This window comes from Phascolarctos cinereus, unplaced genomic scaffold (genome assembly GCF_003287225.1).
Source record: "Phascolarctos cinereus isolate Bilbo 61053 unplaced genomic scaffold, phaCin_HiC Scaffold_4;HRSCAF=312, whole genome shotgun sequence".
NCBI classification, from domain to species: domain Eukaryota; kingdom Metazoa; phylum Chordata; class Mammalia; order Diprotodontia; family Phascolarctidae; genus Phascolarctos; species Phascolarctos cinereus.
In genome coordinates, this window is record NW_027555847.1 from 220,564,390 (window position 1) to 220,590,719 (window position 26,330).

General features: G+C 39.6%; 3 protein-coding genes across 5 annotated transcripts in view; 1 reads left to right on the forward strand and 2 right to left on the reverse strand.

The window, feature by feature from the left end:
- Nucleotides 1–1,675: 1,675 nt before the first annotated feature.
- On the reverse strand, nucleotides 1,676–7,781 carry MRM2 (mitochondrial rRNA methyltransferase 2). Its single transcript, XM_020975253.2, is given in 3 exon segments — nucleotides 1,676–2,645; nucleotides 3,767–4,056; nucleotides 7,582–7,781. Coding segments are annotated over 3 exon segments (933 nt in total). The 3' UTR covers nucleotides 1,676–2,202.
- NUDT1 (nudix hydrolase 1) lies at nucleotides 7,708–20,490 on the forward strand. Of its 2 annotated transcripts, none has more exons than XM_020975254.2 (4): nucleotides 7,708–7,800; nucleotides 12,291–12,452; nucleotides 17,467–17,612; nucleotides 18,276–20,490. In XM_020975254.2, exons 2-4 carry the CDS (start codon nucleotides 12,301–12,303, stop codon nucleotides 18,446–18,448), a joined length of 471 nt encoding a protein of 156 aa, XP_020830913.1. In that variant the 5' UTR covers nucleotides 7,708–7,800; nucleotides 12,291–12,300; the 3' UTR covers nucleotides 18,449–20,490. The 2 variants fall into 2 exon arrangements, with proteins under 2 accessions (XP_020830913.1, XP_020830914.1); XM_020975255.2 differs by lacking the exon at nucleotides 7,708–7,800 and adding an exon at nucleotides 7,809–9,339.
- A 1,086-nt stretch (nucleotides 20,491–21,576) lies between these two features.
- Nucleotides 21,577–26,330, reverse strand: part of SNX8 (sorting nexin 8) — a 52,692-nt gene continuing 47,938 nt past the window's right edge. For both annotated transcript variants that reach the window (XM_020975248.2, XM_020975250.2), the window contains exons 10-11: nucleotides 25,956–26,105; nucleotides 21,577–24,228 (exon numbers count right to left, since the gene is read on the reverse strand). In XM_020975248.2, the coding sequence (XP_020830907.1) occupies nucleotides 24,115–24,228; nucleotides 25,956–26,105 (264 nt within the window). In that variant the 3' untranslated portion in view covers nucleotides 21,577–24,114. The remainder of the gene's footprint in view (nucleotides 24,229–25,955; nucleotides 26,106–26,330) is intronic.

Below are 26,330 nucleotides of genomic sequence, written 5' to 3' on the forward strand. Positions count from 1 at the left end.
ATGAACCAGGTTGGCAACCTGTCAGCCTTGCCACACGCTTCTCCCCTCACCCACTTTGTCCAGTCAGTTGTCAAGTGTCCTCTGCTCTACTTCCACATTTCTTGAATGTATCCCTTTCTCTGCATTCACTCGATCATCACTTTGGTTCAAGTCTTTATCACCTCTTGCCTAGGAAGTATTAGCTTCCTAATTAGTCTCCATGTTTCTGGGCTCTCTTTTCTTCAGTACATTCTCCACATAACTGTTCAAAGTCTTCCTAAGGAACAGACAGGCCTGACCATGCCACTCATCTGCTTATAAAAAATCATTTTAGTGCCTCCCTATTGGCTCCAGTATACAAACTCCACAAACTGCTCGGTTTGGCTTTTCACATCTTCCACAAGCTATCTTTAATCTCCCTTTCCAGACTTATTACTCAACTTCGTGCACTGTACATTCCATCTGACCTGCCTTTCTGGAGGCTAACTATCCCTATGTTTCAAATACACTTCCATCACTTTGGCCTCTCAAAACCCTTAGCTTCCTTCAAAGCTCAGCTCGGCCACAACCTCCTACTTAACACCTTCCTGATCCCCGACTTGTTACTGTTCTTCCTCAAATGATCTCATCTTTAGGAAGCTCTGCCCGTACTTAACTTTATACAAAGAATCATAGGATCATACATTTGGAACTAGAAAAGATCATATGGGCCTTCCAGTCCAAGCTTTTTGTTTTACAGATGAGGTCATCGGAGGCCCAAGGAGCCATCTTACTCGGTTCATACAGGTGCTAATTGGCACGGTTGGGATTTGAACCCATACCCTCCAGCTACAAATTCACTGCTCTTTCTGCAATATGGTAGAAGCAGGCTAGTGATGGACCTGGAATTAGGAATACAAAGATTCAAATCCCAAATGACATTAGCTTAATGGGCAAGTCATTTTACCACTCATTACCTTTACATTTATTCTGAATATATTTAAACATATACTCATTGTCTCCCCAACTAGACTGTAAGCTCCTAGAGAGAAGTGACTGTTTTATTCTTTGTATTTGCATGCACAGTGTAGAGCAGAGAGCCAGGCACACACTAAATGTTTGCTAATTGATCAAATGAGATTACATATGTAATGAGCTCTAAAATTCCAAGTACTAAATAATATCCCCCCAGTAGGACTGAAGCTCACTGGGGGTCGACGTTGTTTAGTTTTTCTTTTTATGTCTTCAGAATCTAGCACAACACCTTGCACATAACAGATACCTAAGTGTTTGAATTGAGATGAAGCCCTCTGAAAACTGTATGGTTGGCTACTTGAGAGAGTACAGAGCTGATCTTGAAAAACTAATAAAACCAACATCCATAAATCCAAAATTCCCTCATGATTGAACTGTCTGACAGAAGTCAAAATGACTTTAAAAGTTCTTCTGAGTCTTCCCCTGTCCTAAGCCTTATTTCTAAAGTCTGTGAGGAAAAGAGATACCATGTTCTGAAGTTCCAATATATAGTTATCCCATGACTAAGTTCTTCATAAAGGATGAACATATCATCATAAAATTGATTTTAGGAAATAGTTTATTTTTTAAAAATTTTAATGGAGAAAAATCTTTAAAATAATAAAATCAAGATTCTTTTTATTAAACTTATATAGAATTCTAGAATAAGCTTAGGGAAATAAATTAACATAATGCATTACTGTTTCTTTTGGAAACTGCTTTAATATCACATTTTAGTGCTACTACGTGAATACAGATACATAAAGCAAAAAATACACTTATTAAAGGATGGCCTCAATACCAGGGACTCACCTCCACATCTGAATTCATAAACACTCAGACATAAAAGAAGAGTGGTACTTTGTTTTTCAATTAAAGAAAAAAATACATGTTGGGGAAGAATGGGAAAGGTAAGAAAGGGAAAGTCAGAAGACTGGGTTCAAATTCTGGCTCTCCCACTTACCTTGAAGAAGTCACTAAACCTCTTTGGGCTTCAATTTTCCCATCTATAAAATGAGAAGTTGAGCTACATAATCTCTAATGGCACTTCCAGCTCCAAATTCTGTATATGACCCAACAGAGTAAAATGTTTCCCTATTCTTTGCTTAGAACTTACATTTCATTTACATATTACATTATATTTACACAGCAAGTGTAGTCCAAGGTCTGATCCAAATTTCTACTTAATATAGGCCTCAATAACCCTATCAGTAAAAACAGGTATAACTTTCACGCTTTCAAAGGTGTTTTGATTCCTCGGTATAATTTTGCCAAAAAGTAAGCCTCTGATGATTCTTTCCTGCTAGCTACAGGTTTTATAGTCCTGACATTCTTGAATTCCTTTTCTAGCCTATTTTGTAAGACATGTCGTTGACCTCCATCCCAAAATTTACAGAGAAATGTCCCTCCTGGATGTAATATACTTGAAGCAAAGTTCAGAAGAGACAGGCACATGTTTATGAGCTTTTGGTGATCAAGGTCCCGAAATCCAGTTGCATTGGGTGCCATATCACTCAAAATCACATCGGCTTTCTGGCCAGGAAGCTGCTCTTGAATTTTCTTCATGGTCCTTGAGTCGGTTACATCAGCTGAACAGAGGAAGATTGCTCCCTCCAGTGGAAATATATGAAGGAGATCTACCCCAAGGACAAAACCAACAGGGGAGTTGGGATCTAGAAAATACACAAATGATTAACAAATATCATCAACGCAAAATACTTTCCCTTCTTACTTTTGATAAGTGAACTTTTTGATAAGTTAAATACATCAAGCACATACTAATTTAAAATAGCTCTGAATTAGATCAATAAATCCATCCCATGTGTCAACAAATTCAGTCAAAGGAACCCATTAAGACTATCTAATAAAGGTAACAATTTGAATTGTGGAGAGAATAACAATGAAATCACAGACCCTTCAAGTATTACAAGTACAAATTACAATGATAATCTTTGATTTCTTATAAATCCACTTGCTTCATCTCATAAAATTTTTTTTATGTGCAAACTCCTTTCTATTCCCATCCATAATTCCCTTCCCACCACCAATGAATATTCATACCCTAGTTTCCCTACTCTCATTTAAGCAGGAGTCATTTACCTCTGTTATTTCCCTATACTTAAACTGGGTCTACTAATTCAGTTGGTGAGAGCATCTGTATACTAGAAATATATTCAAACAGACCATAATCATGGGCCCTAGGGGTTGGAAGGGTCCTCAGAGAGGGGTCATATAGTCCTTGGCCTGAACAAGAATCTCCTCTATACTGCATCCAATAAGTGGCCACCCAGCCTCTGGCTGAAGACCTACATTAAGAGGTAAACCGCTACCTCCCAAAGTAGCCTGCTTCACTTTTGGAAGGAAGTAATTGTGGAAATATTTTTCCCTAAATCCAGCTTGAATCTTTCCTTGCAATTTATACCCATTGTGCCTAGCTCTTCCCTCTGAAGTCAAGCAAAACACATTTAATCTCTTGCCCCCTAACAGCCCTCCTGATATTTGGAGACAGCTATCAATATCCACCACCACCCCCCTTCCAACAAGTCTCATTTTTTCCAAAGCTATTTAGCTCCAGTTTCTTCAAATGATCCTCATAAAGCATGCATTTCAGATTCTTCATTTTAGTCGCTCTTTTCTGGAAACTCTCCAGTTTATCAACATACTTCCTACAATGTATGACCCAATAATAAATACAACACTGCAGACATGATTTGACCAGGACAGTACTGTGGGACTTATCACCACCTTCATCCTAGAAACCTTAACAAACTATGTCAATTAAACAGACACTCACCGGTGCCTGCAGCATTGACTTTCTGGACAGCTACTTGACTCCATGCACCAGGGGCAGCACCACAGTCTAATACACGAAGCCCAGGATGAAAAATTTGGTGCTTCTCATGTATCTCCAAAAGTTTGAAAGCACTCCGGCAACGGTAATTTTCCACTTTTGCAGCTTTCACAAATGGGTCCTTCAAGTGCCTCATCAGCCAGCGATGCTCTATAGCTGTTCTGCCTTTGTGCCTGCTTACAGTAGTGTGAAACCTTTGACATTGAAGGAAGACACAAGCTGACTTCTGGTACCTGTTTTATAAAAAGAAACAAGCAGGGAACCTCTTGTTTTTACAAGAGAAAAGACATCTATTTTTCAGTTTCCTTACAAAGAAAATCTACTTTCTAAATACTAATAAATTTTTTTTTAATATTTCCAGGTATTAACATCACATTTTCAAGGTTCATTGTGATTATTGACTTAATTTATGTACTTTGCTTTTCTATTCACAAAGAACTTTCCTCTACAACCCCTTGAAGCACCAATAATGATCTCAATTTAAAAATGAAGAAACTGAGACTTAAAGAAAACACAGGATTGGTTCCAAAATCCAAAGTTACTAAGTGGCAGAGCAGGCCTCAAAGCCAGGTCCTCTGACTCCAAGTCTAGTGACCATTATCAAGAGAAAACTACTCCTAGAGGCAGCTAGGTGGCTCAGTGGATAGAGCATGGGCCCTGAAGTCAGGAGTACCTGAGTTCAAATCTGGCCTCAGACCAAACACTTGACACACTTACTAGCTGTGTGACCCTGGGCAAGTCACTTAAACCCAACTGCCTTAAAAAAAAAAAAGAGAAAACTACTCCTTCATTCAAGCAATGGTTACTAAGTACCTTTAATGTACTGAGCCTTTTATTAGATGACATAGATACCAAGATGAATAAGGCATCATTCTAGTGGTAGCCTGTCTAAATGAAATAATGATACAAAAATAACATTTTTTAATGAGTTATCTACCTTGTCACTTAACCCTGATTGCCTCAACAAAATAAATAAATATCTTTTTTAAAAAAATACTGTGCTCCAGATTAATTTTTATTATTTATTTATTTTGGGGAGGCAATCAGAGTTAAGTGACTTGCGGGGGGGGGGGGTCACACAGTAAGTGTCTGAGGCCCCATTTGAACTTAGGTGTTGATGACTTCAGGGCTCTACCCACTGCGCCACCTAATTGCCCTTTTTTTTTTTTAAAGGTTTGGGGTATTTTTTTCCATCAGTCAACGTGCATTTATTGAGTGCTCATTATGTGTCAGGTACTGTGCTCAGGTCTGTGAATACAAATACCAAAAAATGAAACAATCTCTGCTCACAAGGAATTTACATTTTACTGACTGCAGGTTGCAACCCATCCTGTGCCACTCTTGTGCATGTTCTCTCATAAATTCTACCCAACGTGCTTTCAATCTTGTTTGCTTTCTTCTGATATTGCTTTACACATCAGTTGGTCACAGCTTTTTGCTTGTTTGATATGTTTTAAAAAAAAAAGCAGAAAAGAAGGCTTGATACCCATCACCCACTGACCAACTGCCACCCATGGGTAGGTATTATAGCCCCTGATTCCTCAGCAGCCACAACTACTGGAGACCTGGAAAAGAAAAGTTCTTGACCCTCAAGTCTTTGGCGCTGTTAAAATGGTTCAACGTCATTAAGAGATATCATTTTTGTTTTGCATAACTACACATCCATAACCTATATCTAATCGCTTGCCTTCTCAATGGGGGTGTGGGAAGGAGGAAGGGAGAGAATTTAGAACTCAAAGTTTTAGAAATGAATATTAAAAATTGTTTTTACATGTAACTAGGGAAAATAAAATACTAAATAAAAGCTAAAAAACAAGAAGAGATATCATTTTATCCATGAAAATGACATTAAGGAAGAGAAATTACCATTTGCCTAGGGCTACACCCTAAAGACTATAGGATTTTTCCATCTGATTTGCAGCTGAAACCTCCTATGTGTGTTGTCTCTGCCATTAGAATGAGAACTCCTTCAAAGCAGGGACTTCTGTTTTTCTATCTGTATCCCCAACTTAGCACAGTGCTTTGAACATGGTAAGCACTTAACAAATGCTTATTGTTTATTCATTCCCTCAGATCCTGGTTGATAGGAAGTTTTAATCTTTTCTTTTTACTAGACCTGTAATTTAATTATATAGGAAGCCCCTTTCACCAAGGCAGGTCTCTAACTATGTGTTGCTGGTCTTACTCCTGAATCCCCCGTCTAGCCCTGCTCTTTTTTTTTACATAATTTGCCTATAATCAAACAGCAAGTATGATGGAGACACATCTTCTTGACTGCAAAGCTGACCTTCTATCCTCTATAAAATTTTGCCTCCATTATAATCCTATGAAGTCATTAGATCCTACTCTAAAAAAGTGAATTTTAAGGGAATTGTATGTCTATCAAGCAGCTGTTGCAATTTACACAAATCATGAATCATCAAAGTAAATTTGAAATTGCAATTTAGTTAAGTGTTTTCTGCTGACAGAACTTGTGAATGGTAGCAAGAGGCCTCAAATAAAATGTTGCTGAATCTCACTCTAAGGCTATTTTCTGCTTAAAAAAAAAAAGCCAAAAAACCCCCAGTTTTTAATATTTATTAAGAGTTGCAATAACTACATATGAATATGATATCTAAATAATTATACCAAATGAGATAATTGTAAAGTGCTTTACAAGCCTTAAAGTGTTATGATATAGACTTATACATACATATGTATATTATCATGTGTCATTATGTATTATCATATATTCTAATATACTCTTGTATGTATTGTAATATATATTGCTACCATATAAATGACATTATGTAAATTATACAACAATGTTATCATGCAATTATATTGCCCTTACACCATTGTTACATGTTCTATTAATATAATAGCGTATTCTTCTAATCTGTATTGTTATATATAATAATTTATACAAATGACATTGTATGATATATAAAATAACATAACATACAAGACAATGATATATAATTAAACAGAGAAAGACAGATGGATATTTTAACGCCAGCAAAGCATTAAATGTTTGCAAAGCACTTTACAATTATTTCATTTGATCCTCACGACAACTCTGGAAAGTAGATGCTATCGTTCCTAGTTTTGTTGTTTAGTCGTTTTCAGTCATGTCCGACTCTTTGTGACCCCTTTGGAGGTTTTCTCGGCCAAAGATACTGGAGTGGTTTGCTATTTCCTTCTCCAGCTCATTTTACACATAAGGAAACTGAGGCAAACAGTGTTAAGTGACTTGCCCAGGGTCACACAGCTAGAAAGTGTCGGAGCCGCATTTGAACTCAGGTCTTCCTAATGGCAGGCGTGGCACGCACTCTATCCACTGCGCCACCTAACTACCCAGTTTTACAGATAAGGAAACTGAGGCAGATCGAGGTTAAGTGACTTAGCCAGGCTCACTGCTAATAAGTAACTGAGGCCACATCTGAACTCAAGGTCTAACTGCACGGCAGAGATCTCTGCAGGGCACAGCTCCCTGCCTCTAGCAGCCTTAAGCGTCAGAGAAACATCTGAAGAATTAAATACCCCGAGTGTGACCTCTGAGCGGGCCTCAGTTTCCCCATCTATAAAGTGAGAGACTTAAACGCCAAGATGAAGACAGTGCCTCCGGTTCCTTCCGGCTCAGAGGGACGCCCCGGGATGTCGGGGACCCGAAGGCCTGACTCTCAGTGCCTTCCCACCCCCTCGCCCCTTGGCCCGAACGCCCTTCGCTGCGGGGGGCCTCGGTGTCCGAGGGCGGAAAAAGAAGCGCCAGCGCTCACCCAGCCATGCGACGCCCTTGCCGCCACCACGCTCCGGGTGCTCAGCGGTCCGCGCTCCCCTCTGGCGACCAGAAACTACTCGTTAGGAGCACACAGTTCCGGCTGCGACTGGGGTCGCGGGCTGGAGAGGGCGCCGGCGCTTCCCCGGCCTGCACGTGGGGACGACGCGTTTCCCGGCCGGACGTGTTTCAGAGGAGCATGCTCGGAAGCGGGATTCAGGTACGGACGGCGGGAGCCCGGGCCGGCGGGGTGTCCGGGCCGGCTGGCCGCTCGTTTCCCCGGGAGCCGTCCTCCCGAGCCTTGAAGCTTCCATCTCTCTCCTCTCTTCCGAGACCGCGACCCCACGCCCTGAGCCCCTCGGGTCCCCTTCCTCTGAACCTCAACATTCCTCTGCTGTAAACCCCATTCTCCTCTCCACCTTGGAAAATGCGAGCCCTGAGGCCTAAGCCTCCTCTCCGGAGACCCTAAGACGCTGCCCTCAGCTCTGACCCGCCTCCCCTGCATGAACCCCAACATCTACCCCTCCCCTCCTGGAGATTTCCCCATGGGACTTCGACCCCTCCCCAATCCTTTCTTTCCCCTGAGCCTGAGGCTTGGGTCCTGACCCCCCCCCAAAACCCCTTCTATCCTCCGTCGCAGATCCCGACCCCTCCCTCCTTACCCTCTTCTCTCCAGACTAACCCTCACTCTTGCTGATTTAGCCCCCCCTCCTCTGGAGACCCCAATACCTCTCAGTCGTGAAGCCCCCCCCACTGAGACAGAAACCCTAGGGCCTGACCCCCTCTTCTCTTTTTCCCCTTTCAGCCCCTGGTCTCTTGATGCCTTTCTCCCCAACTCGCCCGCTCACCCCTGCTTTGGAGACACCCCCCCACACACTCCTCTGCATTGACGCCTCTTCCTCCGAGACCCCAGGACCTGACCCTGCCTTCTTCATTCTCTAGTCCCTGCTTCCTGACTCACCTATTACAAATCTAGCCTTTCCTCTTGTCGGTCTACCCCACCCGCCTTCTGACTTTCCACTCCTCTCTAGACACTCCCACCACCTTCTCCCCAGACCCAGGTGCCCCCCATCCTACCCTTCACATTCTGACCTCCTCCAGGGCCCCCATCTTGACGCCACCTCCATCCCTTCCAGATCCCTCACCTCCCTCCACTCCCTTCTGAAGACTAAGACTTTCCTGGTCCTTCCCTTCCCCAATATCAACAAGTAATTTATTAGGCATCTGCTGGATGTAAGCACTTATCCAGGCTTTAGGGTTCCAATGTCAGAAAAGTATGGGATTAGGAGTCAGTCCTATGCTCCAGTCCCAGCTCTGTCATTGACTCCCCTGTTATACTGGGTTGAACATCTAAACATTTCTGGACCTCAGTTTTCTCATATGCAAAATGAATGGGGTTGAGTTAAATGAGTTCCAAAGTTAATTCCTGGTCCAGAAGTCTAGGATTCATATTTATTTATTTTTTTGCAAGTTTTTTTTTCTTTTTAGGCAATTGGGGTTAAGTGACTTGCCCAGGGTCACAGTGTCAAGTGTTTGGTCTGAGGCTGGATTTGAACCCTGACTTCAGGGCTGGTGCTTGTATCCACTGAGCCACCTAGCTGCCCTAGGATTTTTAAAGTTGAGTGATTGGTACTCCACCTCCCCCAAGTCAAGAGGCTCATTGGATTGACCATATTAGCCTAGAATGGCTTATGGGGTGGGGTGCTGTGAGCAATAAAATTCTCCATCTTCAGAAGAATATTAAATAACATTTTTCAAGGTACCTTTCATTTTCTGCAGTTTTATCAAGGTCGTAACACATTGGTATTTCCTTCTTTTCACTGCCCTATACCTTATCATTTCATAAAACTACACATAGGAAAGGCTAACAAAATTCTTGGCCTCTCTCAAAATACCATATTGTTGGGGGAAAAGACATAGGTAGGGAAGGCCTGAGGATAAAAGCAGCTTTAGCTATATCTTGACTAAATTTTAAGTCTTGGGTATTTTCAAAATAGTACCCAGATTATAACCTAAAATTGTCTTAGGTAGCCTACCCAGAGAGCTATGCCTGGAACGAACTTGGCATATATGGTTAGACATTGATGAAAATTATTGAAATAATGAAAATCCCGTCTCATCTAACAATCTGAGAGACTGTGGCCTGCTCAATATGAATATCTTGCCAAGGGCCTTACTGCCTTGTGATAAGTCCCCCTCCCTTCTGCCTACAGAAATGAAAGTTTCAAAGAGTTTACTCTCAAGGAGGTTACATTATACCAGCAGATCTAATTTATAGATATAAGTATATACAAAGTAATTTGTGGGAAGCAGTACCCCATAGTTCAAAGGGAATGGGAAAAGGTATCATGTAGGAGGTACCAAACTGAGATTTGACAAAAACTAGGCATTCCAAGAGTTTGAGGTAAGGAGGGTGGCATTCCAGGAATGGGAGGTGGGGGATGAGGTGGGATGGAGAGCGCCTCTGCCAAGTAAGAGGGGGGATGGAATGTCATGGATGAGAAATGTCAAGAAGCCAAGTTTGGGATGTAAAATTTGTGAAAGGGATTAATTCATAAGGCTGAAAAAGTAGATTGGAGTTAACACGGTAAAGGACTATAAATGTATTTCATCCTGTTGGTAAGAGGAATTTCTTTGGATATGACATGGTCAGACCTGTACTTTAGTAATATCACATACCCCTTCTCCCATTTTAATCAGTTGCCAAATCCTGGCTGTTCTACCTTCTTAATATCTCTGTGTACCCTTTTTTGATCTGTTATTGCCACCATTCTGATACAGACCGTCATCACCTCAGGCCTGGATTATTGCAATAGCCTGACTGGTCTCGCTGCCTCAAGCCTTTCCCATCTCCATCCTCCACTCAGCTGTCAAATTGATATTCTAAAGAATAAAGCCTTGTCACACTCCTATATAGTCACTTCCAGTGGGTCCCTGTTATCTCCAGGATCAAAATATAAGATCTTTTGGCTTTTAAAGCCCCTCATAAGTTGGTCCCTTCCAACCTTACAAGTCTTCTTAGACCTTATTCCACTGCATGTAATCTAAGATCCAGTGACTTGCTGTTCATAGAATAAGACACTCCATCTTTAGAGCACTTAGGTAGCACTGTGAATAGAACACTGGGACTGGAGTCAGGAAACCCTGCAAATCTGGCCTAGATACTTACTAGGTATGTGACCCTGGGCAAGTCATTTAACCTCTTTGCCTCAGTTTCCTCATCTGTAAAATGGGAACAATAACACCTCACAGGATTGTTGTAAGGATCAAGTGAGATAAGATTTGTCAGCACGGTGGCTGATGTTAGCAGGTGCTTTTTGTTTATTATTATCTCCCAATGCCCTCTCAATTTCAATTGGCTGTCCCCCCTACCTGGAATTCTTTCCCTCTTCATGTCTCCTGACTTCTTTCAAGCCCCAGCTAAAATCCCAGCTTCTACAAGAAACTTTCCTCCATTATCCCCCTTAATGCTAGTGCCTTTGCTCCAAGATTATCAACAATTTAGCACATATATATGTGTATATATATATATATGCATATGTGTGTTTATGCTTGTACATAGTTCTTTGCATGTTATCTCGTCACTGAACTGTGAACTCCTTGAAAGCAGGGACAGTTTTTTGTCTTTGTATCACCAGCACTTAGCACAGTACCTGGCACGTAGTGGGCATTTAATGTTTGTTTACTTGACTTTAAGGACAGATTAGGAAGAACAGAGACTTGAGACAAGGCGACCAAGTAGGGGTGTATCTCAGTAGTCCAGGAGAGTGGTGTTGAGGGCCTGAACCAGGGTGGTGCCATGTAAGAGAGAGGTAAGAGATGGTATAGAGACAGAATCAACAAGACTTGGCAACTAATTAAATATGTGGGAGAATGAGGAGCTGAGGGTAGCTCTGAGATTGAGAACCTGGGGGAGTGGAAGGATGGTGGTACCTTCAGCAGAAACAATGTTAGGAAGGTAAAATTAGGGGGTTGGGTGGGTTGGTGAGTTATGTTTTGCACACCTGAGTTTGAGGTTCCTATGGACGTGCAGTATGAAATGTATAATAAGCAGTTGGTAATGTGAGAATGGAGCTTAGAAGTGAGGCTAGGACTGGATAAATAGCTCAGGGAGCTACGGCTCTACTCACAATTCCTGTGACAGCCCAAATGCCCTTCACTGGCCATCCCTCCCATGTGAATGTTATATTATTGCCCTATTAAAAGTAAGCTCCTTGAGGGCAAGGGTTTTCTCATTTTCATATTTATGTCCTTGATGTCTGGCACACAGTAGGCATTTAGTAGATGCTGTTCATTCATTTAAATAGCCTTGTTCAATACAAAACAATATCCTGTTTTGCAGAATATTTTCAAATTATCATTATTTTGGTATAAATTAAGACTGAATTGCCTTTAAATTCTACATATTCATGCTGGGCACCAATGAGCTAATTAGCATTATTTCTATAATGCACCAATAATACAAATAATAGTTATATCTATAGAGCTTTCCTTATAATGCTGAGCTGGAATTTGAACCCAAGACTTCTATTAGTTCAGTGGTCTTTCCATTACACTACACTGTTCGTCCAATTAATGCCAGATGGACTAGATAACTGTAACATTTATTCATATGATTCATTAATCCATTCCCTAGTCCCTCTTGCTTTAATATTTCCCACCAGAATAGTAGGTCTAGATTCTGACTCATTTCTTTTTCTTTTTCCACAGAAAGATAAACATGTTCACTTCTAGGATTTATACCTTAGTTTTAGTGATGAAACCTCAGCACATTCTTTTAGGAATGAAGAAACGTGGCTTTGGAGCTGGGAGGTGGAACGGCTTTGGGGGGAAAGTGGAAGATGGAGAGACTATTGAAGAAGGAGCCAAGAGGTGAGTGGAATGGACTTCACCCTGGTGATACTATAGAGGATTTGGTTTTAATTCTGAGAAAATAAATCCATAACAAAAAGACCACTTACAAGCAAGGAGAAAAAAAAATTCCTAAATACCACATTAGTCCAGGCAGCAGTTTCAAGGAACGGAGATGATCTAACAATCTCACAATATCCTGTGATTGATTTGACTTGACGGTATACAAACTAACAGTAACAGGACATTCAGAAGACATGCTCAGTGGGTTTCATTGCCACCTTCATATCTCATGGTTTGTTCTGGTCCTGATAAACAAAACAAGACATATGCCAGCCAGATCTAGGACAACAGCCTTTCCAAGAATGGGCTATACCTGAAAGGCCTGGAAAACTCATTGTTTTATGTAATCAGGACAACAAAAGGCATCGTAACTCTTTGCAAATGCCCCCCAAAAGGTAATAATAGTAATAATAGCTAGCATTTTTGTAGCGCTTTAAGATTTACAAAATGCTTAATCTATCTCATTTGATCCTCAGTACATAGCAGTTGAACTCTATAAGATTATAAGAAAAAGGGAGAAGGCCAAGGATGAAGCAGTCACTGGCATATAATTTTCAGTTCTGTAGCATTTTGGAAAGATCTTCAGGACTGAGCCTGGAGAAAATCCAAAAAAGATAATCTCTAAATTTCAGTTAATTCAGGCTGATGGAGGCCAGCATGAAAACATATTTTGGAAGGTGGGCAGATCAAAAGCTAGGGAAACAGATCAGTGATAGAAACTAAACCTAACTCTTGTCTAAATAAGATTGTTGCTGCCCCACACACCTGAAATGACTGGCACCAAGACCTACTTAACAGCAGGGCCTACTTTTGCATTCCAGGGTAAGAATTTGATTCCAGAGAGGAAGCCCTTTTTAATTCATAAGACGAACTGTCCAAGAAGAAATTGAATAGTTGCTATTCTGAAATGTTAAATCCATACTGTATTTTTACCTGTAATAATCTTTTCCTTGATCAAGATTCCTATAAAATGTTATCTCAAACCATCTTGGAATCTTGAGACATGTTAGGAGGAATGAAGCAACGATGTCATTTTGGACATCTCTAAGATAGAAGTGGCTTAGATAATAAGGATAAATGAGAGTTGTCTCTTGTAGACGTGTGTCTGTAATGCAAGCAGACTATTAACATCTTTTTCTTGGACACCAGAAAACAGGATAAACACCAGAGATAAAACAAAATGGTTGAACTTCTCTATGAAACCCTTCATATGCAGCTGGATTGGCTGGTTTAAGTTCCCCTCCTTTTCTTGCCCTCCCCCTTCTAGCAATAAAAGAGGAGAAGCAAATGATCTAGACAAGCCAGGAATCTACACAAGTCAAAAACTGAGTAAAAAAATCCATGAATAGTCAAGAATTTATAATAATCAGCATGCACTTTCAGTTTGGTAGTTTTGACTTTTTTTTCCTGGAACTTTTTATTAAAGCTTTTTCCTCTCCAGACGTAAATAGAGTCCTATTATTACAGCCCCTAAACACTTTTTGTTAGAAATAAGGAAACTGAGGCACAATAAGGGAAATTAACTTCCTCAGTTTTATACCACAAGCCCATCACAAAGAGAGCCCACAACTATTACTAATCTCAATGGATCACTTGAAGGTAATTATTTTTTTTGTTCAGAGGTATAGACTTAATTAGATAATTTTCTAGACAAGTTTACCATAAATGCCTCGATTATTGCCAGAAAGGTTAATATTATTTTCCATTTTAGAGACTTCTAGCCAAGTACTTCAATATACTTCATAAATGTGATATGAATAATTTATTAAATTGAGCATATGTTTTGTGATACAGAAATGCTCACAGACTCATGTCCTCAAAACCCTACATCTTTACCTCAGTTTCTCCTTCCCATAGCTACTTTACATTCTTCAGAGAAGACTACTTCCTCTGTACAGATCCCACCAGCCAGTTTATCAGACCTCATAATGCCAGATAATCCTTGTTGCAGTTTGCAGCCAAAAGCTTACCCTGGAGGGAATCTCCCCTGCTGCTGGATCTAATTAATTGGTGCTGTACAAAGCAATGTGCTTTTTTTGGGTCTAGGCTGGCTCCTTACTGTGTTTAGAAGCAGGAGAAAGACAGCTAAAGTTCCCCTCCTTTTTTGGGGGCCTGCATAGTTTATTCTGTCAGACAATGGCACTATTTTGTAGTCTAAGGGGTAATTTCACACTTAGTCCTTAAGTAAAAATCTAAATTTAAGTAAGCACCATAGGGTAGACTTTGCCCACTGGACTTGAAACAACATTTGATTGTGCTGCACTGGCAACATTTCTTAAGTCAAGGATCTGTGGTACCTACATAAAGTTTTCTTCTACCTATGTACCCTGATTTCAGAGGTAACCTTATAATCTCAGTGATGGTCAGTATTGTAGTGATTCAGTGGTTTGGCCCACTCTGTAACCTGACTGGCTTTGTTTGAGATACAGCCAGGTCAGGAATGGTGGATTGGTTGGAAATCAGACGATAAACAAAGGCTTAATGCACCTTAGCTCTGCAGTGGACCTTCCTAAATAACATTAATTGATTTTAGTTCTTCTGTATATATGTCTCACTTTATTCATTTCTGACATGGAGATTATAATACTACATTTAAATGGCATTTCAAAGCTGATAAAGCTGTTTACATATATTATCACAAGTTTCACAATAGGATATGAGGTAAGTACTTCAGGTATAATTTACCCCCATTTTACAGGTGAGAAAACTGAGACTCAAAAGAGTTCAAATGACTTGCCTATGGCCCCATAGCTAATAAATGTCAGGTGCAATTTGTGTCTAATATGCTTCAGGTACAAATCGAGGACCCAGGTCTTCCTGATTCCAGGTCCAGTGGTCTAGCATGAACTGTCAGGAACATAACAAAAACAACGTTAACATATATTAGTGTCAAGTAAGTAATTCAGATGGAATAATGAACATTCCCCTGAGGTGAAAAAAGCAAAACTGCATGTCTGATCAGGCCATGGTGCAGCATTCAGGATTATGGAACATCCACTTTCCCATTTCCTCATGTTAACAAAAGGACATCAGCTCAGTATTTCTGTTTAATTTATTATCCCTTAGTTTCTCTTTTTGCTATCTAGGGAACTGAATGGCACAGGTACACAATCAAATTCTTTCAAAAACTAGAATACTGTCACTCTCATTTGTCTAATTATCACAGCCCATGAAATAGAGCTTTTAGCTTTGCCAAAGAGGAAATTATTGATAATTCAATACTGCCACATAGTCTGGGAAGATTAACTAAAATTAGTCAAAACATTAAATCAGCATGTAATTTTATAAAAATGAGATCGACTACCCTGCTGCTACAGAGAGGCTAGAGCCCCTGCTGAGAGTTCCCGTTACACTTAATTGGGGAGCCATTTACCCTCAAAAAGAAAATACACACAATTCCTTTTTAGGTCAAGTCTAATTTTAATTAACCATCTCAAGCAAACAGATTCTACCTTTTAGAGATCTGTTATGTTTGCACATCTGAGATAGCAGAGTTAAGACAGCAGATGGGAATTTCATTTCCTAGCCTTGACAGTAAGGTCGAGGCATATTGCAAACTGAAGAATACATTAGTCTAAATAAAACAATTTAACCTAATGATTTTTTAAATTAACAAAGCTTCCCTTACTGCTTGTTACTGGAATCCTAACAATTATAAGCAAGGAAAGTAATTATACTTTGTGTGTCTGTTGTACCTTTGAGAATGGAGATAAAAGAATGAAGTAAAATAGCATAAAAGTGGCCAGACTTAATTTAGTATGTTTTTTGAGGAAATCAAAAGAGTACAAGAAAAAGTATTCATGTAGTTAGTTTCCTGGCTTAGTTTCCCAAGTGTGGGAACTTAATAAAATTCAGTTGCTATAGGTCAGAAAGTTGGTGGTAGGATTAGATAATGTAAGATTTCTAACATGTACTCCTTTGTTCTGGGCAGACTTAAATTCCCTCAACAGATAGGCTATATTTTCATAAGCATTGTTAAAACATACATAGCTAATTAAATACAATCTATCTGGCTCATCCTAAGCCTTTATACAGTGAACTCTCAATGATCTGCCCTAATGAAAATAAGCAGTGGTTTAGATAACCCAAAACAGTAGCTGATTCAGAAATCTCATTTCTGACTAGTTGTACATTATCTAGGTTTTCCCCCAAGATACAATAAGTAGCAACATAAGATTTGCCATCCTAATTCTGTTTTGCTTCGGGTAATAGTAAAATTAAATTTCATCCCCCAAGCACACATTGTTTGGATAGTTATGGAAATGTCCTGGGAGTACACTGTGCTGCTGGAGGCTGGAATTAAAATTTTGTTGCAGATAATTAGTACATGCATAATCAAAAGTTGCCTATACTTGAAGTCATTACTAGAAGTCAAACAGCTCCTTCTGGAAACAGCATAGGTCTGGGAGCTAATTAATTCATTTTGTTCAAAGATCCTCCAAACAATGCAGGGCCCTAGTAAAAATTATCTGGACAAGATGCTGTTGAAGAAAACGAACTGGGCAGAGTCATGAAACCAGATACATCATAAACAGAAAGAACCACCACCACAAAACAATAAAAAATGTTGCAAAATTACAAAGAACAGTCTTGACCCCAAAGAAAAAATAGGAGACAACCCCCCAACTCCTCTGCAGAGGTTGTGGGGCATCTTTGGGGGAAGATAGAACATTGCATGTGATGTTAGACTTTTTTTCAATATATAGACCAGTTTTGCTGACTTTTTAAAAAATTCTTTGTTATAAGAAATGGCAAGGAGGGAGGGAAGAACAGAGGAAATCTTTGGTTAGATGAAGGATATCAATAAAAATGTATCTTTACAAAAAAGACTAGACCCTAGAAAGTGATGAGGTAAGAAATAGGTATGAAATCTAAAGTTCCTCAGAATATCTCAAGATAGTGTTCTCCTCTACCCTCTCACCCTTAAGAATGAAGTCTTTGTTCAATGGTCTACCTTTTTGTGTAAAAACAGGGAGCTACTGGAAGAGAGTGGACTGACCGCAGACACTCTGCAGAAGATAGGAAAAATCACATTTGAATTTGTAGGTAATACCGAGTTAATGGATGTGCACATCTTTAATGTGGATAGTTTTCATGGAACTCCAAAAGAAAGTGATGGTAAGCAGTATGTATCTGTTGTTGGTAGTGTCAGACAAGTTACATCTCTTTCCATCCAAATTCAGCATGGAAAGCTAATTTAGAAGTGAGTGTTAACTGTCACTAGGGTTAAGACAAACTGCTATTTACAACACTGATTTCTATCTAGCTGATTTTTCCAGACAGCCCTACCTTAGCTTTACTGCTTTAGCTAGCTATCTCCAAATGGAACCAAGCCTTGGGTAAAACTTTCCTCATTTCCCTGCAATTGGGATCAGGGCATTTCTACAATATCCCCACTGTGATGAAAATGAGATAGGATTATAGGATGTATGGTAGAAAGTGATCCTAAAGATAGTCTAATTAAACCCCTTCATTTTAGAGCCCAAAAAGTACACTGCTCAGGGTCAGACCTTTGATATTTGTTTCCAGGAGGACCCTGTGGAACTTCTGGGCATGACTTTAAATCTAGTCAACCTTCAGTTAATCACAGACTGATTATTTGAACCATGGTTATCTGACACCAAATTTACCACTCTTGCCCCTATACCACAGATGCCCCAATTAGTGACCCTTATGTGTAAGATTAAAGAGCCAGAAATGTTGATGGATTTATGTTCAAAAGAGTAAAGGTAAGTTATGTTTTTAAATAAGCAAATCCTTTTGTTCTTTCCACTGTTACAGAAATGCGCCCCCAATGGTTCCAGTTGGAACAGGTTCCCTTCAGTGACATGTGGCCAGATGACAGCTACTGGTTTCCACTAATGCTCCAAAAGAAGAAATTCCATGGATATTTCAAGTTCCAAGGACAAGACACCATCCTAGACTACACACTGAATGAAGTAGAAATTGTCTGAAGAGAGAGACATCAGTGCCATTAACACATGACATACTTGAGCCCATACAGGCTAGGGAACCTTTGTTTCAGCTGTGGGTAATTTAGGCAGGGGGTTCACTGTCTTTAGTTTTTAAGGCAATTTAATACTCAGTATTTGTTTGGGGAGCAAGAGGAAGCTGTAAGACCAGAAATTTTTTTTGTAATTGTACATATGTCACATAATAAGGACCCCCACTTCCCCTTGATATGGTCTAGGAATCACAAATACATTTTGGTTCTAAGGGAGAAGTGACAAGTGTGGGGTGATTCACAGTACAGCACTTGCCAGTAAAGTGTGCATTAGCCCACACTAGGGGGCAACAGCCACTACAGAAAAGTGGAATGTTTTCAGATTTTCTGGAAACACAAGTCTTTTTCTTTTCTGTTGAAGATTCTGACAAATAATGGAAAATAATGACATGTCTTGTGATTTGCAAAATGCTGACTGGATTCTTACTGGCCTTACTAAATTGAGAGATTATTTCAAAATCATCCCTTTGAATTCATATACTGAGCCGGTCAGAATCTTTCATTCTTTAAGGAGAAAATAACTCTCTGCTTCTTCACATGGTGATCTTCCCTCATTTAATTCCAGTAATATCTTACCAGATTATAAAAGTAATAATAATAATATGAGCACACATTTACAAAGCTTTTTTATATTTTACAAATCATTTTCACAAACATCTTATTTTATCTAAGTCACCCTAAGATGTGCCTCTATTTTACATGAAGAAACTGAGGCTACAGAGGTTGAATGACTTGCCTGAGGTCATAGGGTTCACAGGTGGTAGAGCCAGCTGTAAGAACTTGGGTCTGTATCCTAGCCTGGTGCTCTTTCCAATGCCCCACACTGCCTCAACATAGTTCTACAAAAGGTAGGCAAGCAGAGAAAGTCAGCCACACACAGTAACTGAAACCTTTTACAAAAACATTTAATAGCATTTGTTCATATATATATATGTTTTATTGATAAAAGTTTTGGAGTGTAATCATTTGTAAACATTTTCCAGTTCATCAGCTGTAGTAATAACTAATTCCTGCAATTTGATAAAGTGCTTCATACATAAAACTAGTACAGCAAAGCAAAAGAAATGGTAAGTTGGCCCAACCAAGAAAAGGTCTTCATTTCAGTCAAACCAACTTCCCACTCAGTCCTCACATTAGGCTTCCTAAGATGAATAGAGTGTTAATTAAAGGGTTTTTTCCAGGTATTGCTGAATAAGCCAAAGCTCCTAAAGAATGGGTGGGATCTAAGAACCATTAAGGACCATTTAATATAACTTTTCACATCTATACCCCATTTGTGACAAAAATCTTCAACGTCAAAAGGCTCTGAAATATAATCCCAGATAATAAGGACACTTAACGGGTTTCCAAAATTATTTATGCTATTAAGTTTCAGTGTTGGTCTAGGCTTGTTATAGAAATCACTTTTTTCGAATGACAAGCATAGTCCCATATTCAAAACAATGTACTCAGACTCATTTTTTACTGAAGCTGATGATTTTTAGACACTGACATTAGGCATACCAATGGCCTTCCTTTGAAGGGGTTGGTTCCTCTGAAGAACACGGGGGAAGCTAGTCTAGGTGGAGAGCTTTTAGATGTGTGAGCATGGACCTCGACCTGCAAAAGCTGTTCCCAAGACCTAGACTAACTCCCTGGGAATTGGGTTATCTCCACTGTTCCTACAGTTAGAGATGATCTAGCAAACAGCTCCTCAGGAACATCTAACAATCATATTTGACTCAGGACTAAGAAATTATGTTGAAGAGGAAGCTCCCTGATCTACACCTGTTATTCTACAGTTAAGGTCGTTTCTCTCTCATTCTGTCACCCTGGGATGGTCCCCCAAAACTCGGAGAATACCATTAGGATGCACAGTACCAACAGATGCATCAAAAGGCCTCCACCGCTGTTTACAATTATAATGTTCCTAAAGAATCCATTAAGAAAAAAGATAAAATCCAAAAGAGAATAGGTCCCCATTTAAATAAAACACAGCCCATTAAGTGTAAAGTATGAGGATTATTTTTTTCAACTCTTGATACACTGGAATCTCTTTAGTAGGGGACAAGCAGAAGTCTGGCTCTACTTGTTGCCATGGTCAGTTCCACTGTAACTGGGCAGCAGGGGTGCTCCCAGAAGGGGCAGCTGGAATGGACTGCAAGCTTCTGTCTGAAAACTGAAGGACTATAGTTTTGAAGAAGAGTCCATTTATTCATTTGTCCTTTGTGTATCGAGAGTGTTGCTCCTCAAAGGGAGTCTACTGTTGGTAGATACTGAGAAAATAATGTCCTAACACATCTGATTTATAAACTCATGACTTTGTCATGATTTACTACAAGCTTCCAAAGCATCACAATTAGTACAGAAGAGAAGAAAACAAGTTTTCAGAAACTCTTTGGTAGTACATTTCCTTCAAGTGAGTGTTTTAAATTAGAGTAACATCTCTCTCTCTCTCTCTCTTTATATATACATATATATATATATATATATATATATATACACACACACATATATATATATATATATATATATATATATAATAAATTATTTTTTTTTAATTTTAAACACATCTCTCTTAAATTCCCTCTAGCTAATGACTCTGGCCAGCATGCCAACTGAAATTTCTTAGATTAATATCATTTGACAGCTATCCCTTGAGGAACCACAGGTCTTCTGGCTGTTTACTTTTACTTTTCATGGAGGCACACATTGAATACATCTGCAATGGTCTCAAATACTGAAAGGAGAAACCTCCTCCTCCCACCCCCCATTCCAGTCTTTCATTATGTTTAGAACATCCAAGACAGGAGGTCTAGATCTCTCTACAATATGCACTCTAACCATGGCCCAGACTGTGGCATATTGTCCTAGGCTCTCTACAAAGACTGGAGGCCCTAGGCCAGCACGATAACATGCAACTTTGGGGCCCCAAGGGACTTCAATGTAATAGCAGTGAAGGTGTGTTTAGCTCACTTTGCAGCTGTGTAGGCAGGAAGGAAAAGGCCCCAGGGGGTTTGTACAAATAAATTTTATGTCATATGGCTTAAGCAAATCACAGTATAAAATGGAGCAGCACAAAAAAAAAGTATTGATCCATTCAAAGTGGGTAGAGACTTTATTTCTGTAAAAGGGGAATGGATGGCAGGCAGAGACCCTGAAGGCTAAGAAGAGTCCACCTTTCTCTTGGCCAAATTTAGCTACAGACCAATAACTCTCAAAACAGAACTTCGGCACTATTTTTAGGCTCTAACTAAAGATATGCATCTTCTCTTTTCAGAGGATAAGCCTGTTCAACAGTAGAAACAGACCATCTTCCATCACATGCTGTTTTAAATGTCACATTCACTTATACAAACAAAGGTCAGCTTTCCTAGTAGGAAGGAAGATGTGAGCTTTAGGGCAGTAAGTTACAGATCCAGGTGCCATTAGTGTTTTCTACCAAGTGACCCTTATGCCTCTAGCTACTTCATGAATGCAAAGCAAACATCTGAAAAATGTGCTTACATGCCACATGGAGTACATGCTCACAAGTCTTACACTTCCACTCATATCCTCTTTGAATGAGTCAAATACAGCAACATGCTTTGAGGCCAGACCCCTTGTGCAGCCATTTAAGTCCAGCCCTCATTTTGCCTGTGCCAGAAAAATGAATTAGCTTATCTGCATAAATCAAGTATTTTTGGTTATTTTGATTCTTTCTCCCATAGCTAGCGAGAATACTTGGTGGCTTCTATTTTTATTCTAGAATCCTTCATGCTACATATTTAAAAACTTAGAGAAGGTCAGAATCAACATTAAAATAGCAGAGAAAATCTCCTTGGAACCTGACAAATACTCCATGAGGGCAATATTTTCAGAATGCATGCTGCCCATTTACAGCCTTTTCCAATTTTTCTGTCTTTATAAGAATGAGAAAAGCAAAGTCTAAACAGAACGAGAAGTCCCTGATGTGGAGAAGTCCAGTTTATTTTCAACCCCATAGAGAAATGTTCCACTAGGGATTTGGAATAGAAGCATATTAAGGCAAGAAATGACACCACCCATCCCTACAGGTCTCCACCACAGCACATCTGAGAACTCTCCCACATCATCACAAGGTGGAAAACAGAGCTGAAGAGTTACACAATAAACCCCATTGAGTAAGAGCTGGGCTAAGGAAGGAAAGGACTGAAATTAGCAGGAATGTTCCACTACCTCAACCAGGAGTTGTGCCATCAGGAAACTAGCTGGTTGTTTTATTTTTTCTTTAATTCCCAAAGAACACTCTCTTGTAAAGGCCAGTATATTTTAAAACACAACCGAAATAAAAATCATAACCCTCTGATTTCCTCATCTCATCTTCACCACACCCTTCTCAACTTGGTATATTCTGCACTCTCCAATATAAGCAACCAAAATAAAAGTGTGATATCTTTTTAAAGAATTAGTTTTTAGCACATGACAGACTATTCAATTAGTTCACTTTAATATGCCAAACATTTTGGTCCTACTCTTGTGCAAAATAACAGATCATGCCATTAGTACAGAAGAGGGGAAAAGTAGAGGAATGGAAAATGAAATATGGCAGGCCTTGCCAAATTCAGAATGAGTCTGTAATATACTAAGGTTCCTAGTGTTTGTCTCTAGCTGCCTGGAATAGACACTGTAGCTTGTCCCACAGAAAAGTAATACTGTTTGTACCTACCAGCTAACAATCCCCTCCATAAGCAAAATGGTTCTCTTCTGTATACATACACATGTGTACACACACACACACACACACACACACACACCACACACACACACACACACACACTCTGAAATTGAAAAGTCCTAGTGTAAGGCAATTTGTTCAAGAGTATTCAACAGCATTAAATAGTTACTTTTTAGGCCTTTCACTGAAAACTCATTTTGAAAAAAAAAATTAACATTATTTCAACCAAAAGGCATGACTGCATTGAAATAAACCTGCTGCATATGTGAACTTCACCCTTTTCTCACCCTTAGTCTTCTGTTCAGTTAATCCTGACCCCTAGAAGGCAAAGAAATCCAATGAATTCTGATTAATTTTATCAGTCCCCTCATCTCAAAAGATTAAATAGCTGTTAGGAGGGGACTAACATTCACTCACAGACAACTTCACTTACATGAACTTCATCCTTAATCTCCCAGCCTTCCTGGAGACTAGGAGAACTGCCTTTCATACAGTACATCTACTGCTTCTCACTGCCAGAGAGGAAACCAGAGTGCATATATTGAGGAAGATGGCGGTGGAAGGAAAAAGTGGATGTAAGTAAGAGGAAAGGGAATTACCAGCCACCACAAGTGGCCCTTCAGCCCTTAGCATCTAAGCACATTCTCTTTCCTTCCCAAAGTACCCTACAGTAAGGTGTCTCTCAATCTTGCCTCTGAGCACTATGAAATGAAGGAAGATGAGCAGAGGACAAGACAGGAAATTAGGATCTGAGTCTCATCCCCTACCACTGAATCAGGGTCTTCTGCTCAGGTTTCAGTCAGTCCAAACATCTGTGAGCACCAGAATGGCAGCTATTGTTTTAAGGGAAATACACAATGATACAGTTTGGTGATATGTTTTAGTAAGGCTGGAAGGGTACTCTTAGCACTGCCTAAAACCCAGGCAGTCCTCTCCAGGAACTAATGAGAAAACACATTGCCCTCCTGTGGTGATCGTGGCGGTGTTGGCATGTTATTGGGTCCTGCAAAGAGGCAGCTTAACTTGGGCTTCAATTCATTCCAAACTTTACTCATCTGAAGGGGAAAAGAAAAAAAAAGATCAGAATTCTGTTGAAATATATACTAAAAAAAATCTCCCTAAGTAAAAGGAGCAGCAGAGAACAGAACTGCTTTGGGGGGTAGCCCCTTAAGATCTAGAATACTGAGCAGGTCAAGGTGATCAATCTGATCAGGCTACAACTAGGCATGAAGCCAGATATATCCACTCCCTTCTTTTATTATATATTTTTTAAAAAAATTATTTATTTTTAGTTTTCAACATTCACTTCCACAATATTTTGAGTTCCAAATTTTCTCCCCATCTCATCCCTCCCCCCACCCCAAAATGGCATGCATTCTACATACCCCTTCCCCTAATCTGTCCTCTCTTATCCCCTTCCCCTTCAATTTTCCTGTAGGGCAGGACAGATTTCTATATTCCATTGCCTGCATATCTTATTTCCCAGTTGCATGTGAAAAAAAAATTTTTTTTAAACACTTGTTTTTGAAACTTTGGGTTTCCAATTTTCTCCCTTTCTCCCTCCCCACCCACACTCACTGAGAAGGCAAGCAATTCCATACAAGTTATACATGTGCAGTCATGCAAAACACTTCCATAGTAGTCATGCTGTGAAAAACTAACCATATTTCCCTTCATCCTATCCCGCCCCCTATTTATTCTATTCTCTCTTTTGACCCTGCCCCTCCTTAGAAATTAAAACATGAAATATCTAAATACTGCTAAAAGATAACAAGTGGAGGAAAGACCAGGAATAGGAAATCACAGGGATAGAAATATTGCAATTTTTCAGTTCTTTGCTGGATCGTTTCCAACTGTTCCATCTAATGATTACCTAGAAATTGGCCATGGAGATTATTCAGCAGTATTGTGCTGATGCAAGTTAAATGCCAAGTTTTCTTTGTTATTTGGGAATGAATGTTTTTTCCAATAAGTGGTTTATCACTCAAAGGCTAGAAATCGTTATTAGGCAACTGTGTCATAATGAGATTGGGACTGTAGTATATATTCAGTGCCCACTAGTTATATGGTGCTACTTTAAGTACTAGGCTCCAAAATTAATAGCGACCACAATAGCAAGGTCTTCCTGACCTTGTCTCCCATATTCTCCCCAGTATTTCAATATTTCTTTGAAAGGCTGGCTTCATTGTTTAAGAAATATGGGCTAAAAAGCCAGAAACAAACTACTGTATATATGCATATAAAGGTACATACAAATGTAGGCAGAGGTGACAGGTTTGCTATAAAACTCTTGTAAAAAAAAAAGTTTATAGCTTTTCATTTCAAAGGATTGAAAATACCATCCCTAGCCCCTGAAGGTTTTGGGAAAATCCAGTCTATGTTCTTCAACTCACCCCTGCTTTGGAGTCAACCTTTCCTCTGAACTCTTTTAAAAGTCTGGTGCTAATTCTGTGCAGAATTCAGAATTAGCTTTCTCACCTCACTCAGAAAGAAATATACAGTTCCTATCTATGTAGCCCAACAAAAGCATACATGAAATCTGAGCTTGAAAATTCTAGCTCCAAGTTGGATTAGTGGAGCTTGAAAAGAATTTCATTTTTTAGCTTCCATACTTAACCCACACCCAATATCTTTTCTAGATTTTTTTTTGTCCACAGGACTAATAGCAAGGAACATCAATCTTAAAGCCAGAATAACTGGAGAGTAAAATGGCAACCCTTAGCTACATAACTAGGGTGGATGTCAAGATAGAATTAAACAAGAAAGATGGGCAAGTAATCACCTCTTTGTGGCCTTGTATCTGAGAGTTGACAAAGGCTCCTAAGATGTGTGAAGTAAGAGGCAGGTAGACATGAATAAGCTGGGTCTCTTGATGCAGACAGTATAAGGAGAAATAATTCCGGAGCTCCATCGTCTGGATTGCATTTTCTTGCTGAAAAGGAAAGAATCTCTGAGAAGCATGCCTAGATATATCTCAAGAGGAGAATCATTTTTTATTAAGATATATATCATCCCAGAAGGTAGGGCTGATCCTTTTTCATTCATTTGACCAATGAAACCAAATAGAAGTAAAATTGCCTTAACATAGCATCTGGAAACTGTCAGTTGGGGGGGCAAGGGAACCCACTGGAGAGAAAGTGCAAAATCAGTTGTAAAA

Bases quoted from the DNA above. Each gene is read 5' to 3' on its own strand.
- NUDT1 (XM_020975254.2), top strand. From the start codon at position 12,301: ATGTTCACTTCTAGGATTTATACCTTAGTTTTAGTGATGAAACCTCAG. The intron at 12,453-17,466 runs GTGAGTGGAATG...GTGTAAAAACAG, and splicing joins ATTGAAGAAGGAGCCAAGAG to GGAGCTACTGGAAGAGAGTG. The intron at 17,613-18,275 runs GTAAGCAGTATG...CCACTGTTACAG, and splicing joins AACTCCAAAAGAAAGTGATG to AAATGCGCCCCCAATGGTTC.